Consider the following 18,857-nt stretch of genomic DNA (forward strand, 5'->3'; position numbering starts at 1 on the left):
CTCTTCATTCCTACCCTCCTCTGATTGCCTGAGAGCATCCCCTGCCCTTAGCCCAGCCAGTGTAGCGTGTGCCCTGGGAGAGAGTGGACTGTGGGTGCCAGCTAGCATCATGGCTGGATCTCCCATTACACCAGCGCTTCCACCTGCTCGTGGGCCTCACCCTGAGGCTCTGTGGCTATGGCTGTGTGGACGCAGGAGGGTTGCTTTCTCTTGTTCCGTTCCTGCTTTCTTTTTCCCTCCTCCTTTTCTCGGTTTATCTGAAAAATACTAAAATGCTGGGATTTCACAGGAAATAGCACGAAACAGGGTTGTGGCTTCCAAGCTGAGCACCATAAATGCAGCTCTGGATTCAGCTCTGGAGGGCATGCATGTTCAGCCAAGTTACACCCCCTGCAGCAGATCGCCCTGTCCACCCACTTGGGCCATTAGACCATCTGTGATCAGGCTCTGTGCTGGCCACGGGGAGCCTGAGGCATCAGCCTTCAGGGCTCCTGGAACAGAGGTTCAACCAGCAAGCTCTTCATCACAATGCCAGAATTCTGGAGCCAACTCACTTTAGGAAGAGAAAAGATCTACATAGCATATGGCTTGCAGGGTTCAAGTCCAAGATGGCACTACCCCATTGGTTTGGCCTCTGGCGCAGGCAGCAGGTGGCAGTGGAAGTTGGAGGAAGCAGAGGCTGGTCTCTGTGAGAACCAGCGGCTTGGTCCCAGGGATGGGAAGCCTTCCCACTGAGCCCCGCTGCTAAAAGGTGAGGTCTCCACCTTCTGAATCTACAACCTCAGATCTGAATTCCTATCCGAGTCTGGGGATCAGATCATATCCAGACCACAGCAGAAGTCAAGTTTATCTTAGCCTCACAGGATCTGAGGGCCAGAGCTCAGAAGAGGGCAGCTCTCCTCCAGAGTACCTGTGCGTGGGGCCAGCTCCCAAGCTTGTCCACGGAACCCTCTCTGCCCGTGCTCACTCCTTCCTGTCTGCAGCCCCGAGCTACTACCCTGGGTAGAAGCTGAGGCAGGAAGGGGACCCTTGCATTCTCACAAACGCTTAGGGACATTTTAAATTTTAGTTATTATTTATTTATGAGAGATGACTAGGGAGAGCTCTCCCATCTGCTGGTTCACTCCCCAGATGCTCACAATAGCCAGGGCTGGGCCAGGCTGCAGGCAAAGGCTGGGACCACCACCTGGGACCCCCTGTTCCACAAGTGGCACCCCAAGTGCTGGCTACCCAGTGGCTCCCAGAGGCAGGTCTTGTATTTTTTCCCCTGCAGCCCAGCCAATGGTGGCCGCACCTGCTCAGGCCTTGCCTACGACTTCCAGCTCTGCAACCCTCAGGACTGCCCAGACACCCTGGCCGACTTCCGCGAGGAACAGTGCCGACAGTGGGACCTGTACTTTGAGCATGGTGATGGCCAGCACCACTGGCTACCCCACGAGCACCGGGATGGTGAGACCAGGGACAGCAGGGGCTCAGCATCTGGGCCGATGGAGGTGCAGCTGGGGCCTGCACCCTCCTGTACTTGGGGCAAGGTTGTGGCGATGCTTCTTCAGGGCCCACGGGCCTGCTGCTCGGGGTGGGTGGGTGGGACTTGGGTTCGGAACAGGGTAGCAATCCAAGGGAAGCCAGAGCAAGGCCAGAGAGGCTGAGCAGGACTGAAGTCCGCCGTCGCCACCTGGTGGGCAGGACTGGAGGTGCAGGGCTGGGCGGGCCGGGAATGAAGAGCTGATTCAGCAGGGATCCCTGGGATGGGACACAGGCGTTGTTTAGGAAAACACACCCTAAGGCGGCTGTGGCCTCACAGGACAGAAAAGCCTGGCAGCTGCAGCTGTGACATGTCTTGTGCAGCCATCGCTCGGCTGCAGGGCTGCACCAGTGCAGGGATCCATTGGGGACAGAGGCACTGCGTTTGCACATCCTGTGTGCCTTGTGCTGCTAGCAGGCACCACTGGAACAGAGGTTCTCGTCTTCCTGTAACAGAGAAGTCAGACGTGAGGCAGAAGTAGTAAGCAAGGTAGTGAGATGTAGTGGGGTAGGACATCCGTCAGCACTGGTGGTGCCTGCTCAGGATGGATCTGAGAGGCAGAGAGGGAGGGGGTGAGAGCAGCCACTCAGACCGCAGAGAGCAAAGTCACGGCTTAGTGGAGCGTGTGGACCTGGTGGGCCAGGCAGCCGGGCTGGCAGCTCAGGAGGGCACCAAGCTCGCAGGGTGCCCTGGGGCTGCGGCTTAGCTGCGAACAGAGATCCAGAACTTGCTGCCAGGGTTCCTGACGGGGTTCCCTTAGTGTGGGTGCTGTAAGCCAGCAGGCTCAGGAGCCCTGCTTCCCGGCTCCCGGCTAATGCCATACCACCTCCCTCCAGCCAAGGAGCGTTGTCACCTCTACTGCGAGTCCAAGGAGACCGGGGAGGTGGTGTCCATGAAGCGCATGGTGCATGACGGCACCCGCTGCTCCTACAAGGACGCCTTCAGCCTTTGTGTGCGCGGGGACTGCCGGGTGAGTACCCTGCGGTCAGGGTGGGCTGGCCACGGGAGTCCCCCACCCTTGCCAGGGACTGTGCTGAGCTCAAGGCCATGACTGGGAGTGTGAATTTGTCTGAGCACCCAGGTGTCCAGCTAGGCTCAACCCGCAGCAGGGCAGGGCTTGTGGAGGCAGTGGGGTTGGCCGGATGCAGGGGTAAGGGAGCGCCTGGGCCAGGTTCTGTGTCTGGAGAACCTGGGCCAGGGTCTCTACCCCCCCACCTCCAAAAAACTGCAAAACTAAGCAGGCACCCTTTTGGGATCCTTTATTTTTTTATTTTTTTATTTTTTTAAGATTTATTTATTTTTTTTATTGCAGCCAGATATACAGAGAGGAGGAGAGACAGAGAGGAAGATCTTCCATCTGATGATTCACTCCCCAAGTGAGCCGCAACGGGCCGGTGCGCGCCAATCCGAAGCCAGGAACCTGGAACCTCTTCCGGGTCTCCCACGCGGGTGCAGTGTCCCAAAGCTTTGGGCCGTCCTCGACTGCTTTCCCAGGCCACAAGCAGGAAGCTGGATGGGAAATGGAGCTGCTGGGATTAGAACCAGCGCCCATATGGGATCCCGGGGCTTTCAAGGCGAGGACTTTAGCTGCTAGGCCACGCCGCCGGGCCCAAATTCCTTTAAATAATACTTTAGAAAAGGTAGGAGGCTGTATTGTGGGGTCCCAAGCCCCAGCCTGGCTGAGGGCTGGGGAAACTGGCTGGGTGTATGTGGGTCAGGTGAGTCAGATAAAGACAATGTTGGGCTGGATACTTAAGAGAGGTTGCTTTGCATGTGGCAAGTGTGTTCATGGGAAGAATGTGAAGATGTCTAAATGGCAAAGTGCAGGCCAAGGGACACACACACACACACACACACACACACACACACTCTCTGAGTGCAGTCCCCCAGTAGGGGGCGCCGTTAGCAGTAGAAGCAGCTGTCCACGATTCTGAACCTGGGTGTGCCAGTTCACCATCTCATGGGCATGACTGCAACCTCACCTCTGACCCGGACAACAGAAGCAGAAGAGTGTCCTAATCCCTCTTGGGAACCTAACTCGGGTGAAAACCATGTAGCTGTTGGGGGATCATCCAAACCTAACGACTTTAAACAGGACCTGTGGCAACTACAGATTGTATTTCTGTGCTGTCCCCCACAAAGATGTACCATGAAAGTCATAATATCAGGAAGCAGAATGCATCAGGAAGGCTGTGTGGGAAGGTTACCATGATCCCCAGCAGGTCACAGCAAGATGGAGAAAGAAGAGGTGTGCCAACCTGCCCCCAGGTGCGGCACGCACAGCAGTGGCTTGGCGAACCAGGCATGAGCAAGGCCGACAGGGTCCATGCTTTGGTGAATTCAGAACGCTTCATTGCATGCAGGTTGTAAAACCCCTGTACAGTGGGGGGACCTGGTGGACAGGACTGTATCACAGACAGAAAAGCCAGATCTCGTTAGCTCCCCACTGCCCCCAACCCTACCCCCAGGGGATAGGCACCCGCTAGCACTGCAACATCTTCCACCCGAGTTATTCTCTGCACCATCAGCTCTTTCAGAATGAAAGGGAAGAGCTGGTAGGCTAGCAGCAACATTTACCCTTCACAGCCTCATCTGCCTGGTGTTCCTGCTCCCCTGAGTGAAGCCGGCTGCATGATGCTGGGTGTTGAATGGCACCTGCCATCATCAGGGGCTTTTCCAAGGATGAGATGCTGTCCCTGGAACCCCTGAGAGGGCTGCATTGCCTAGCAAGAGCAAGGCCAGCAATTCCCCTGTCTGTTGCCAGACAATATCCCTCCAAACTTCCGGGAAAAGGGATGCCAAGCCGCTGCTGCAGCTTGCCGTCTCTGCTGGACCCAGAGCTTGGCTGTTCTTTGTCCCTTGTGACTCACTCTGTGCCTCTCAGCAGGAAATCCCAGAACCACTGTGACTTCATATAGCATGCTGTACTTCTCTTCCCTCCTCCTCCCCATCTTCTTGCAGCCTGTCCAGTTGCCTGGTAGGACCCTCATTAGAAAGAGCTCACAATTCCAGGCGTAATTCCTAAGCCAGACTCTGTGTGTACACCAGGATGCAGCATCTTGACAGCTGCCAAGAATTCTACCCAAACACGAGTTCCTAAGATGTGCAGGGTAATGTCTGGGGCCAGATCCCAGCCAGCCAGCTACCCTGTGCTTAGAAAGCAACATCAGGCCCATTCCTGTTACAAATTTGGAAGCAAACAGTGTTTAGGAGCACCCTGTGGGGGTGCACAGACGGGGTGATGCCTGCGCTCCCAGGCTGGGCCCACCAGAACCTTCCATGTAAACACGAGCATGCTCCTTGTACAGAATGCTTTGACCCTGCTCACTGCCAAAAGTGAATAAAAAAGCTGAAAGCCAAAGATTGCGAACTTGATCCCCTACAGAGGAGCTGCTCTTAGAGCCCCCTGCCCGCCATGGTCCTGGTAAGACCAGCACCAGAACACACAGTGCCAGGAGGAAGAGTTTCTCCTAGTTGGCGTAGGAAGATTTCTAAGGGAGAATTAGCACCGAGCTTCCTGGCAGCCAAGAGGAAGGGGGGAATCTGTGATGCCATCAAGCACCCTGGGGGTGGTCAGTGGGCACAGACTAGCCCCAAAGAGGGATTTTCCTTGTTGAGCCCAGCAGTGGACACTGCTAGGACTGTGGAAAATCAAATCACTTCAGTATGCTGTTGCCTCCCCGCCCCCCCCCCGTGGCCTGGAGCGGAGCATCACCTTTCCCTGGACAGAATAATTCTAGTGCTAGTGTGGTGGTGTTGAGTGGACTGGCCAGGGAGTGGACCTTAGGGTAGGAGCCTCTGAAGCCAGGCCTCTGCTCTACAGTGCCAGAGCAAATGAGTCCCCTGAAGGCCTGCTGTGTCCTAACCCTTGAACCTCTGGGGCCGCAAGGGGGCATCTTTCATGTCACACTCCCAAGAGAGGGCTAGCCGGCTCTGACTTCCTCCTGAAATTGGAGCCCGATTTTCTACCCTGATAGTGTGCAGAGGGGTAACTGGTGCCAGGTCACAGGCAGGTGCCAGGTGTGCAGGTTACTCACAGCCTGCTCCCCCTGCAGAAGGTGGGCTGCGATGGGGTGATCGGCTCCAGCAAGCAGGAGGACAAGTGTGGCGTGTGCGGAGGAGACAACACCCGGTGCAAGGTGGTTAAGGGCACGTTCACGCGCTCCCCCAAGAGGCACGGTGAGTCCCGCCGCTGGGTCAGTCCTGTCCTGGCAGAGGTGGGGGAGGCGGGAGCAGAGGGAGAGGGCCCCAGGTGACTGGGCAGAGAACAGGCCTTAGGAGGCTCTACTGGAGTTCTGCCTTGCAGCAGCCTCCCCCCCAGCTGGCTTTTAGCAGCACTTCCTTGGGCTGCTAGGTGACGTGGAAGCATGGAAGGTCTGACTTCTCAGGCGCCGTGGGTGGGGCTAGGTGCTACAGGTCCCTCGCCAGGGGAGGCAGGCTCTGGGGTGGGCTTCTGTCTTGGTCTCTTGCATTGTTGTCTCCACTGTCCAGACTTGGGCACCATGTGAGTGAAGAGGTTTATTTGGCTGTGACCTGGGTTCCTAGAGGGCCTAGACCACATGAGGTGGAGACGGTGGTGCTGTGTGGTAGAGGGCCCCCAGGCCCTGACTGACTCCCACCAGGCCCCTGTCCCTGTAGGTCGCACTGCTTCCTAACAACCACCAGCACCAGCCGCAGCACACAGGGCCCTTCCTGATGTGCTCAAACCACACTCATGCCTGGGGAAGTGCCTCCACCAGGCCTCAGCTCTTTGCACAGGCCAGCAGCTACCAATTGCATCCTTCTGGACCTCAGTCAGCCCACCTCTGTAATGGGGAGAAACCACTTTAGCTGACCTCTTTGAGAATAAAGCGATAGAATAAAGACGGGAGCTGGGGGCTGGCCTTACCACAGCCCCACCAGAGGTTGGATGTCTGATGACACCTGCCGAGCAAGCAGCTGAAAATTACATAGGTCAAGTAGGGGAACCCAGAGCCTCCCTTCTAAACATGGCAGCTCTGAGTCCCTGCCTGGAAGAATGCAGCCTGGACTCCGCACTGTGTTTCCAGTGGAAGAGGCCAGTGGGATGCCTGGGGACTGAAGATAAGCAGAGGGGCCTGGGCCACTCCCCCTTTGGCCCCTCTCCTGGTGGGTGGGTGGGGCTTGCCGTCTGCTCACTGGGCCTTGTCCCCCTGCATCCACACCAAGGCTACATCAAGATGTTCGAGATCCCTGTGGGAGCCAGGCACCTGCTCATCCAGGAGGCAGACGCCACCAGCCACCACCTGGGTGAGTCTCGGGTTCTAGACAGCTCAGCCTGTGGAGGAAGCAGAGTGTGGGGACCATCAAAGACCTGGGCAGCCCTGCTCACCTGCTGGCCTAGAATTCCTGGGGCCTCTGCCTTCAACGAGGCCAGGATCTGGGACCTGAGTGCCAAGGCGCGAAGGCGCGGAGAGCTCCTAATGGCACACCCCAGGGCGCCAAGGCCAGCCTGGGGAGAGCTTCCATGCTGTACTCTGGTTGCCACTCCTTTTAAATTCCGAAGATTCTGGCTGACAGGGGGCTTCCTGGCACTATGGACAGCATGGCTGTTTCAACAACAGCTTTAACAACCTCCCCAACGCCAGTCCTGCCTGTGAGCTGGTGTACTCCACCTCAGTGGGGCCTCCTCCCTCAACCCCCAACCAAGTCTTGGTCCCGCCCTTATCTGTACTGCCCTGAAGACTAGACTGGGCCAGGGTCTTCCAAACCGTGACCTTGAATCAACCACCCCCACACACACTCCCCAAAGTAAAACAAGCACTCTGCTCACTGTTAAGCCTCATTTTGTTGTGATTTAAAGAACTTTCGATCACTACCCAAAAAGCAAAACTTGTAGCACTTACATTAGAAGGCAAAGGCCAGAATCAGTCCTCCAGCAAGAAGGCTGTCTGCCCACACCCGGGCTCCTCGCCCGTGTCTAGGGCAGAGGCCACCCTGCTGATGGGGAGAAAAGGAAGGACTGGGCCCAGGACCACTAATGTGAGCCCAGGACAGGGCCTCAGCCCGTTGGTGTGGCCTAGAGAGCAGGAGGCCTGGACCGCCAGTGATTTTCTCACAAAAAGCCAGACACCAGCAGCCCACATGGCCATCTTTCACACCGCGGGTGGCAGGGCCTTCCTGACTGCTAGTCGGGCAGTGTGTGTGTGTGCCCAGCAGCTTCCATGGCCTTGTCCTTCAGGCCAGGCCTCCTGCAGGGCTGTAACCACAGCCTCTGACTGGGGGCTCTGTCTTTCCAGCTGGCTGACTGTTCACCCCATGGCAAGAGACCCTAGACCCTGGCAGACCACCGCTCTCTTGTCCAGCAGGTGCCCTGTGGCTGGTAGAGATGGCGCCATGATCCTTAGACACCAACTTAGTGCTCCAAAGAGGTTGTGGGGATGTGGCTGACCAGCGCAGGCCTGGGCCACCCAGGCCAGGGGAGGGCATGAGGAGAGTGCTGAACTGGACAGAAGCACATGTGTGCAGGTGGGAGGATTTACACAGGGGATCTTCCAGTCTCCTTGGAGCCTCCAGGCAGGGCTGGGCTCAGCCGGGAACAGACCCCAGGAGACCCAACTGTGAGGACAGGTGCTCTGTTCTCCCCCATCCCACCTGCCCCACCCCCTGGCCATGCTGCAAGCTGAGGGTCTGTGCTGGAGGTTGGGGGGTCTGTCATCCTCAGCTGTCAAGAACCTGGAGACGGGCAAGTTCATCTTAAATGAAGAAAACCATGTGGATCCCAATTCCAAAAGCTTCATCGCCATGGGTGTGGAGTGGGAGTACAGGGATGAGGACGGCCGAGAGACACTGCAGACCATGGGCCCCCTCCGCGGCACCATCACTGTGCTGGTGAGTCGGGCCTGGGCATGGATGCCACAGGGCCTGGGGTCCTGCCTGAGTGACCTCAGGGTGTCCCATCAGCTTGCCGTCCAGTAACGTTCACTGCTGGCTTCCACTGGGCGTGTTCCTAGGTGCCTTCACCTGTTGGGCCCCCGCTGGAAACCTGACCCACATCACATGGACTTTGTCTCCAATCCAGACCCACCCAGCTCTCCTGGACCTGTGGCTACAGGCTGCTCCTGACTGTGGGGAGAGCAGAGGGGGCTGGATTTTCAAACCATTGTTAAAAATTGGATTGTAATTAATTGTGAAACACACATGTTTTGCCACAGAACTCACACATTACGGGAAATGGATTTGTGAGATTCCAGTGCTCCAGGCATGGCCCTGCACCTGGGGAGCAGGTGTCAGGGTGGGCCAGGAGTGCATCCCTTCCACTCACTTGTGATCCCCACCCCAGGACCCTGTAAATGCCTCCCTCCATCAATGTTATCTGCATGCATGATATGCAGATTTGCAAATTAAAAATCACCTCTAGCCCGCAGGTGAAAATCTTTAGTCTACTGACAGGCACTGCTGGGTGGGTTGGAAACACCTACTGCTCAGTGTACTGGCTGCTGTTCCCATGATGTTGCCGGTGTCCTCTTGGCAGTCTGTTTGGGATCCTAGGGTCCACATGCTTAGGCATTCCTATGTTGGGCTATTGCTGAAGCCTGTGCAGGCTGGGATGTGGCTCACCAATGCCCAGGCTAGAGGGGGCACTGGTGACGGTACTGCAGGGTGCTTGTCAATGGGACATGTGAAGCAAGGTGACATTTACTGGGTGACTGACAAAAGCGTCTGGACCAGAGACTCAGAGGACCCTAGTCTTGGGCCCATATTCCTGCCCTGTCCTCCATGGAGCACGGGCAGCCAGCCAGCCAGACGCACTCACAGAAGGTCCTGGGGGGCATGGGTGGCACAGGTGATCCCCGAGGGAGACGCCCGGATCTCCCTGACATACAAGTACATGATCCATGAGGACTCGCTCAACGTGGATGACAACAATGTCCTGGAAGACGACTCCGTGGGCTACGAGTGGGCCCTGAAGAAGTGGTCTCCATGCTCCAAGCCCTGTGGCGGAGGTGAGCCGTGAGGATGACCACAGGGGGGCGAGGGAAACCTTGCTGGGCACTTCCAGAGTGGCCAGCACCCTCTACCTGCCCACCATGTGCCCAGGGTAAGGAGATAGGCCCCAGGGGCACGGAGAGTCACACCTGACGTGAACTTCTCCCTGGGGGGATGAGGCCTTAGCCTGAGCTTGGAGGGGCAGTTGGGTGGACATCAGGGCAGACACAACCTGAAGGGTAGGAGGATGAAGGGGGCATGGCTCGGATGGGTGTCCCCCACCAGCATCTGCAGGACACACTCAGGTGGGGCCCAGGAGGTCCTGCCTTTCACCTCCACCATTCATTTAGAAAAGCTCTTCAGAACTTCCTAGGGCAGGGCTGGTGTGCCACCCGGCCATGACCTCAGCATTCCTCCTTGGCTGGGAAAAGGTCCAGTCACACAGGGAGCCCTGAGCTCGGCTGGCCAGCCACTGCTGGGGGCTAGGTACAGGGCATACCTCCCTTGGTGCCACAGCTGGAGGACAAGGAGGTGCTCACAAGGGATGGGGCTCCTACTCCCATACACAGGCAGACATAAGGGCACCCCCACTACAGAGTCCCCCATCTGGCCCCTGCACCTACCCCAACCCATCCCACTGGGGCTGCCTTCCCAATCTGTCTGCTGGCCTTTGTGTCCACCCTGCACCCTGAAATGACCCACTACAGGGACTGAGTTGAGCATGACCCTCACGGCTCCCTGTGGTCTCAGCATAAAGAGCCAACTTCCTTTCCTGGTGTCAGAGGGTGCTTCTACCAACCAGCACCAGCCCTGCCCCTGGGCCATCTCTGACCTACCTAGGCCACAAGCCCTGGGGCTCCAACCTTGCTGCTGCAGGGGCTAGTGGAGTGGAAGCTGGGGGATGCCCCATGCCTCTGCCCACAAAATGCCCACAGCAACTGGTATACCCACACCGGGAGTAGTTCTGGGAGCTGTGATAAGAGGGAGGGGCAGAGACTTTTTCCTGCCAGGTCAGGGGCCCTGGCAAAGACATGGGAGAGAGGCTTGACCTGGCCTTAGCTGGCAGAAAGTTAGCAAGGGGCCCCAGGGGAGTGGCCAGGCACCTTGTGTCTCTCAGTCTTGCGGGAGTCTCGTCCTGTCCCACAGCCGCCTCAGCACCTGCACATCCTCCCTGGGGCAGATTCTGCCAGTGGAGCTCACTCCTTGGTGCCTGCTGCCTCAGGCCTTGGGTTGCCCTCCACCAAAACCCCATTTCTGCTGCGTTGGGTCGTCCCCCACTGAAACCCCATAAAGTTGTCTGTCTTCAGGGTCCCAGTTCACCAAGTATGGCTGCCGCCGGAGGCTGGACCACAAGATGGTGCACCGGGGTTTCTGCCACGCCCTCGTGAAGCCCAAGCCCATCCGCAGGGCCTGCAACCAGCAGGAGTGCTCCCAGCCTGTGTGAGTGCCCATAGCAGCCCGGAAGGTGTCCCCAGCCCTGTCCAGAGTCTTCATGGAGAGAGGGGGCCAGAGGTCACTGGGTTTACCACCACTTTTCCCCTCATACACACATACACATGCGCAGCAGAGGTGGGGTGGGATTTAGAGCTCTGAGTTTTGACCACCTGATACTTCCGTAGCATTCCACAGGCTCTTTGGGGTCTTGGAGGCTACAGATCAGAGGGAGTGTGTGTCCCAGCATCAGACCTGCTGAGCTGGATCAATAATGTGCGTCATAGAAATGACAATGCGTGGTGGCACCCAGATAGGGAAACTGAGTCCCTGAGTACCCAGACTGGCTCCAGCTCTGCTCTGCAGGCCCCGAGGCTTGGCCAGGCTGCTTTTCTGGGCAGGGGAGTAGGCCACCTCTCTCCATTCTGTGTTCATCAAGGCTACAGGGCATGACACCTCAACCCCTGGGGGCCAGAGGAACACTGAGCAGGGCTGCTCTGCCTGGCAGGTGGATCACAGGCAGAGGGGCTCTGACTTGAGTTGCTCTGCCCTGGCAGGTGGGTCACAGGCGAATGGGAGCCATGTAGCCAGAGCTGTGGGCGGACAGGCATGCAGGTGCGTCCCGTGCGCTGTGTCCAGCCGCTGCACAACAACACCACACGCTCCGTGCACACAAAGCACTGCAACGACAACCGGCCCGAGAGTCGCCGGGCCTGCAACCGGGAGCTGTGTCCCGGCCGCTGGCGAGCTGGCCCCTGGTCTCAGGTAAGGCCTCAGCCCCAGGCTCTGGCAGGTGTCCCACCTGGCCATGCCCACGGGGCAGCATACATGTGCATACACGGTCAGTGCTTCACAGGTGTACATGGTGGAGCATGCAAGTTCGCTGCCCTGAAGGAGATTTGCTCCTGGGTTAGCTCTATTGGGATCTGGAATTACAGGAGGTTGAGGGGGGCATCAGATGGTCAGGGCCACTGTGAACGAGGAAGGCCCTGAACTCATCTCAGAAGACCAGATAAGCCTGCAAAGAGCTCAGAGCATGGAAGCGGAAGGGGCACGGCCTAGTGCTGCAAGGGAGTAATGAAGGTGGGCGGGTGGGCGGTGGGCTACAGAGATGCTCCAGGAGGCGTAGGCAAGGCTGACAGCTGCTGTGCAGGGCTCCCCAAGACCAGTCTCAGGCTCCTTCATCTCCGCTGGGACTCCGGCGTCCCCCTCACAGTCAGAGTGTTTGACACCGAAAGGCCATGGATCAGCAAAGGGAAAGGCAGGTGGAGTGAAGCGAGTGGGAAGTGGACCCAGCTTCCAGGTGTTCCCTCCCCCAAGGAGGGACTTACTCAGGGCCACCACAAATAGTTCCTGGAAGGTGGAATGCTGTGCAAAAGGGGGGATTTTATTCATCTTATGTGAAAAATGCCTACGATGAGAAAACCATGCTCTGGTTTCAACATCTTGGGGTGCCAAATAACTTGCCTTTGAAATTCCACTTTCCGTGAGCTTTGTGAAGTGCCGTGGCATTCTTGAAGCGGTCACGCGTGACAACACTTGTGGAGTGCTGCTCTACAGAGCCTGGGAGTCCAAGTCTGCACTAGGGGAATCATGGCTTTACCATGGATGGTCTTGCTGGCAGGAACCACAGGACAACTGCAAAAGCAGAAAGCCTTCATGCCGGGGAACCACCCTGGGCCAGTCCTGAAAACAGCCCCTTTCTGCGACTGTGCCAGATGGGAGACCCCCAGGCCTGCTGAGTCCACTCATCCCATACTTGTGGCCCGTCTCCAGCCTAGTGAGGCTGAGGGTGTGGGCATGCTGAAGGGCCAGAGTTGAAAGCCAGGGTTCCCTTTTCAGCCCGAGTCTCCTGGGGTGGGTTGGTGATCTCCCGCAGCCCCGGCACAGGGCAACTCCCCCTGGCATCTGGCCCCTCCAACAGAAATGTACAAGCGGCCTCACAAAGTCCCTGGAAGATACCAATTATGCGAAACCTGCTCAGGGATTTCAGAACTTTTTTTTTTTTTTACACCAAAGCAAGCTTACTTTTAATTCAATTTTCCATAAAGTTGTTTTTGTTTTTTGTTTTTTTAGGAAATGCCTTATTTCAATAGATTTTTCCCCCTACTGCACATTTACTAGTTGTGTTGTTTATATGAATATGCTTTATGGATGGCTTTATTCCAAACATTTAAAAAATACTTTTGAATTGTTCTCATTTTAGTCTGTTTTTCCATTACTATCATGAAATATTTGAGGATGTGTCCTTTATAAAGAAAACAGGTGGGGGTTTTGTTTGTTTAGATTTTAGTCTTTATTTGAAAAGTAGAGTTAGAGAGAGGGAGAAATATCTTCTAACTTGTTCACTCCCCAAATGGTCACAACAGCCAGGGCTGAGTCAGACTGAAGCTGGGAGCCAGGAACTTCAGCCAGGTGTCTCATGTGGGTGCAGGGGCCCAAGTCCTTGGGCCATCTTGGGCTGCTTTCCCGGGCACATAAGCAGGGAGCTGGGCACATAAGCAGGACAGCCGGCAGTAGAGCTGGCACCCATATGGGATGCAAGTATTGAACGCAACAGCTTAACCTGCTTGGGACAGTGTCAAACCCGGAAAAGAAATACATTCAGTCCACAGTTCTGGAGGCTCAAGGGCCTGCTGCAGCCATCAGCTCAACTCTGAGGACGGTCTCCTGGCAGGTGGCGTCACAGCCCCAGCATTTACCAACAGAGAAGGCAGCTGGGAGAGAGACAGGGAGGGAACAGCAGCAACCTCCTAAGAGGCCCCAGCCTTGAAAGATGCCTCTGTCATCACCACACTGAAGACCAAGTGTCCTGCCTGTGGCTCCCACAAGCACCAGGCCACAGGCAGGCATCGCACACCTGTGTTTAACAGTCATTGGCTCAGAGATGGACACGTGTGTCCTGTCTTTGGAGCCCAGGAGGTTGGGGTGGCCACTGAGAGTGGGCAAGCTCTGACCTGCACTCTGCCCCTGGAGCCCAGCCAGTCTCCTTTGGGTCACATTCAGAGGAGGTGAGGCATGGCTGTCACAGCCTCTTCCAGCTCTCTCCTGGCCAGAGAACCTGCCTGGGAGATCAACCCTGACCAGTGATTCTCCCCCTGCAGTGCTCAGTGACCTGTGGCAACGGCACCCAGGAGCGGCCAGTGCTCTGCCGCACCTCAGATGACAACTTTGGCATCTGCCGGGAGGAACGGCCTGAGACAGCAAGAATCTGCAGGCTCAGCCCCTGCTTCCGTAAGACTCTACTGCCCTGCCCCTCCCCGCCACCTCCAACCCCCAGAAGCAGGCAGCAGCGGAGAGCGAGAGCACTGTGCAATGATTCAGGCAGTTTCGGCCTGCTGTATTTGGATGCCTGGCCAAGTGCCACACATCCGTCATCTCTATTGGCCTCCACAGCAGCTTGCAAGCAGATACTGCTGGTCACAGTTCCCCTCTTTCCTGAAGGCATCAGGTACACTGCAGGAACTGTTAGGGGCACCTGCACAACTGGGAGGCAAGTGGAGTTTCTCTTTCCCAACAAGCTGCTCTGTTATCCCAGCTCAGGACTGGAGCCACGGGATGGAGATTGCTGTGGAGCACACATGGGGGAAGAGATGTGGGAGAGCTAGCCAGGGCCTCAGATCCATGACTTGAGCTGGGCGTGGGCAAGACAACTGGGGCCTGTGTGCCCCAAGGGAGCTGTGTTGCTGCTCTGCCTAGGGTAGTGGAGTGGGGAGTCCCAGCCCCGTGTCCCAACAGCCTCTCTTCTCTGCAGGAAACACCTCGGACCCCTCCAAGAAAAGCTACGTGGTGCAGTGGCTGTCCCGCCCAGATGGCGACAGGCCCGTTCAGAAGATCTCGTCAAGTAACCGGCCCGTTTATAACTCTGCCTCTGCCCTCCAGTGCATGCCCTGCGCCCTGTGGAGCTTGCCTTGGGCTCCCCTCCTTTCTCTCTCTGGGAAGCTCCCTTGATTCTCCCTGAGCTCTCTTGGGTGAAATCTTGACTCCCGGGCCTGTGTGTGCTCGGTGTGTTTTCCGCGGAGCCTGTGTCTCCTGCAGCTGCTGCGAGCCGGGCCCAGGCCTGGCAGTGGCCTGGCCTGGGGCCCTGGCCTCTTGTTGGGGTGGGGGTGGGGTTTGGGAGGCCGGGAGCTGACTGGCGATGGCTTGTAAAGGGGCAAAGATCCGTCGTGGTGCTGGAGGGGCCAAAGGCCCAAGTGCAAATGTGACCACTTCGCCGCCGTGTGACCAGCTCGTGGGGCCACCTCGCTCTAGGCTGAAGCTGCTGCTCGGAAGTCCGAGGGGGAAGCCTGCCTTGGCCTCTTTCACACGCGGCCCGCCCACCCTGGGGGCGAGGCCAGAGGGGCTCTAGGCCGCGTGTTTTTCTTTTTTCTCTCTCCGTGCCGGGTGACAACCCAGCCCTGAGCTTCCGGCGGCGTCAGGGGCTTCCCGGCTGCCACTGCTGTTGCTGCTGCTGCTGTCCCTTGCTGAATGTGTCCTTCTGACTTGTGAAACTGTGGCCTGCTTCCGTCCGGCCCTCGCGTCTGTAACTCACACAGCCCTGCACCCCGTCTTCTCAGGGGTCCTGGTCAAGCAGAGGAGGCGGAGGGGACCTGTCCCCGCAGTGGGACCTCGGGGGACACACAACCACTTCCACTCTGTCCATTTGCTCTGATGGCCTTTCTTCATCGTGTGCGCATGGCCCTGAGCATGAGGTTGAGAGAATGGGAGGGAGAGAGAGAGGTTGTCTGATATGGCTGTGCCTCATCTTCCAGTATGAACAACTACAGAATTACCTCAATTTTTATTTTTTGCTTAGAAAACAAACTATGTAGAAAATGCCTTAAAGTTAAAAGCGAACAGAACAGGCTGCTAACTTCAGCGTCAGAGGGTATGAGGCAGGCAGGGAATGTGCAGGGGATGCCGTTCCGATTCACCCTGCAAGGGAAGAGCCGAGTCTGGATGGCCTTGCCCCTGCTGCGTCGAGACAGGTGCACGGGTCTCAATCCATCTCTGCAGGAAGGGCGGAGGGTTCCCATGTCGATGCCCACTTAGCCAGTCGGCAATGACTGTTGCGTGGAGCCTCCGTGGGGGCTCCGACTGCGAGGCCTTACACCCAGAGGGTGACACACCTGGGCCCTTAGCCGTGACCAATGTAGCACCCCCGGCCCTCCTGCCACCTTCGTATTAGCACTGCGTCCCTGCTGGACCCCGCCCGCCACCGCCGCCCCTCCCTCACCCCACCTCCCGGCACTAATTACTGTTATGTACATAATCGGTGTGTAACTGTGTCCTAATCCTCGCGACTGTTAACTCCCAGCTCTGACGAGGTGACGTGAGTGACCCGTGTGGCTGAGCAGACGCTGCAGCCCGCCTGGGGCCTTGTGCTCTCTGTCTATATGCACTTTGGTTTTTCAGGGATATTTTATTAGTGTTTTTGTATGTACTTAATGACGTACCCCATGGGTTCCATTGTTGTTGCTTTCTGTTTTACTTTTTGAAATGAGATGACGTTAGTGTGTGCCAAAGTGACTGTGAAAATGACCCTTTGTTTCTCCTGATGATGGAAAAAAACAAACAAACAAGACTTCCTGTCATGCATCTCACAAATAAACTCAATAAAACATTCAGTGACGCTGGGTGCTCGGCCTTTGGCAGGCTGATGGCTCCTTCTCTTCGCCGTCATGGTGACGCTGATCCTCTGAGTTCTGACTCAGGTGCTGTCTCTGCCTGACGACGGCAGTCTGGGCATGTGGCCCTCATGGGTACTTGTGAAACTAACACAGCAGCACCTACAGGGCTCCACAGGGGCTTTCTGAAGTTGCTTTGGGTTCCGTGCAGCAGGGATTGGCAGGATGGCCGGTCCCTCGCCGTTCTTACCGGGCACAGCATGCCTGAGGGCTCTCTCCCTGGATTTGGAGGCAGAGGACAGGGTCCGGGTCTTTGCCCTGGCTCCCAGCACAATGCTCAGTCTTAGGCAACCTGTTCAGGGAGCAAGAGGTGCTTCTAGCCCACACAGGGAGCTGGGCAGGGCAGTAGTGGCTCTGTCTGGTCACCACGGTCACAGGCATGTATGTCTGCGTGTGCATGTGTTATGCGTGCTTAGTGCCGACCACTGTGTTCCGAACTCTGCTCTTAGTGGTCCCTGCACCTGTCCATAAGGACAGCATGGATAGTCATGTGAAAGAGAGGCATGGAGCTACCCAGCCTTGTGGAAACGGCCTCTGGACCCAGGCCCAAGCTGCAGGGGCTGCGGCAGCCGTGGCTGCTTTGGCTTTGCAGAGCTACGCTTGTGACCAGGAGGCATCATAGCTTGAGAGTCACAGGGGCTGGTGTGCCACAAGTGGCTTCCCATTCTGACTTCCCTCCCAGGGTGAGTCAAGAACCATTTCGCTGTGAAGGGACACCCCTGGCTAGGGCTCAGGCTAGCACCTGGCCACCCAGGGAACATCCGAAGTGTGCACGTGGAGGAAGGGGACCATACACTTTTTAAACTAACTGAATTGTCTTCTGAATGGCAGGACGGACCCATGAGCCCACCATCCATTTATTAAAGAAAGAAAGAGGTTGTCTGCCTTCCAGCATCTCCAAAGGGTGGGCTACAGGGTGGGAGGGGGTGATTTGGGGTTTGCATAGAGCGGTCCCTGCCCGATTCTCTTCACCATGACGGCTTCTGAGCGGGTGTAAGAGGCTCTGTTGGCACCAGTCAGCAGCAGCTCCCTCACACCAGGCCCAAGTGCCTCCCCAGGGTTCGAGAAACCAAAACTTGAACTAGAGACTTAAAATCCTTGTGCTTAGGTTCAGGGTTGTTTTTCTATTGCACCCACTTTCTTTCTTTTTTTTTTTTAAGATTTATTTATTTTATTACAAAGTCAGATATACAGAGAGGAGGAGAGACAGAGAGGAAGATCTTCCGTCCGATGATTCACTCCCCAAGTGAGCCGCAACGGGCCGGTGCGCACCGATCCGAAGCCGGGAACCTGGAACCTCCCCCGGGTCTCCCACGCAGGTGCAGGGTCCCAAAGCCTTGGGCCGTCCTCAACTGCTTTCCCAGGCCACAAGCAGGGAGCTGGATGGGAAGTGGAGCTGCCGGGATTAGAACCGGCGCCCATATGGGATCCCGGGGCGTTCAAGGCGAGGACTTAAGCCGCTAGGCCACGCCGCCAGGCCCTATTGCACCCACTTTCTATAAAGGGCAGTCCTATTAAGCGCTCTCCTAAAATAAACGTGAAGTTTAAAAAGGAAGTGAGGCTAAAGGGAGACCACCCAGGGAAAATGCCACGTATGGATGGCATTGAGATTGCCAAGGTGGCAGGAGCAACAAGTTGCCCTGAAGGGTCCCCAGGGAGGGCTTGTATCCGAGACTCCTGCAGACACCAGGGCATGCAGATGCCCAAGTCCCTCATGGCAGAGAAGGGAGGGGTTTGCACGGAACCTTCACTATCCCCTCACCTACTTCAAATCACCTCTAGGTGATGCACAGCCTCTAATATGATGGGAAGGCCTGGAACGGTTACCACACTGAATATACAGGGCATATCACAAGAAAAAAAAAATTATACCTGTTCAGTCCAGATACATTTTTCCCCCAGATATTTTAAGGTCTGTGGGTGCAAAACCCATAGGTAACAGCGAGCCAACTGAATCCTGTAGAAGTTACTCGGCTAATGTGAGCATCATCAAGCTTTTGACTGGTGGCTTTCCTCATAGTTTTGCTCATTTCTGCATTTGTTTCACTGCTGAACCCCCACAGAGTGATGAGTGATGGGGCTGAGTGTCCTGAGGGAATCAGGTGCAGGAAAGAGGGTGGGAAGAGGCACGTGGGGAAAGGGCAGCTCCTGCTCTGGGCTGGAGCCGAGTGGGGACTCTTGTTCAGTTCTGGTCCAGCCATGGCCTTGACCAGGGCTCAGCCAGCCTTCTCGGTGAACAGTCGGGTAGGAAACATTTCCGACTCCTCGGGCCTGTGCCCAACTCTGCC

The 18,857-nt window shown here is 56.7% G+C and overlaps 1 protein-coding gene across 4 annotated transcripts in view; it reads left to right on the top strand.

Annotated features, from left to right (window-relative positions):
* ADAMTS2 (ADAM metallopeptidase with thrombospondin type 1 motif 2) overlaps positions 1-18,857 on the top strand; it is a 181,999-nt gene that overhangs the window by 158,640 nt on the left and 4,502 nt on the right. For 3 of the 4 annotated variants that reach the window (XM_058668836.1, XM_058668835.1, XM_058668837.1), the window contains 10 exons: positions 1,274-1,449; positions 2,362-2,495; positions 5,581-5,704; positions 6,713-6,793; positions 8,208-8,374; positions 9,330-9,489; positions 10,780-10,912; positions 11,461-11,668; positions 14,008-14,137; positions 14,658-14,747. In XM_058668836.1, the coding sequence (XP_058524819.1) occupies positions 1,274-1,449; positions 2,362-2,495; positions 5,581-5,704; positions 6,713-6,793; positions 8,208-8,374; positions 9,330-9,489; positions 10,780-10,912; positions 11,461-11,668; positions 14,008-14,137; positions 14,658-14,747 (1,403 nt within the window). Of the gene's footprint in view, positions 1-1,273; positions 1,450-2,361; positions 2,496-5,580; positions 5,705-6,712; positions 6,794-8,207; positions 8,375-9,329; positions 9,490-10,779; positions 10,913-11,460; positions 11,669-14,007; positions 14,138-14,657; positions 14,748-18,857 lie in introns of those variants that run through there. The other variant, XR_009246108.1, reaches the window with a different exon arrangement.

Source organism: Ochotona princeps, chromosome 9, assembly GCF_030435755.1.
Source record: "Ochotona princeps isolate mOchPri1 chromosome 9, mOchPri1.hap1, whole genome shotgun sequence".
Taxonomy (NCBI): domain Eukaryota; kingdom Metazoa; phylum Chordata; class Mammalia; order Lagomorpha; family Ochotonidae; genus Ochotona; species Ochotona princeps.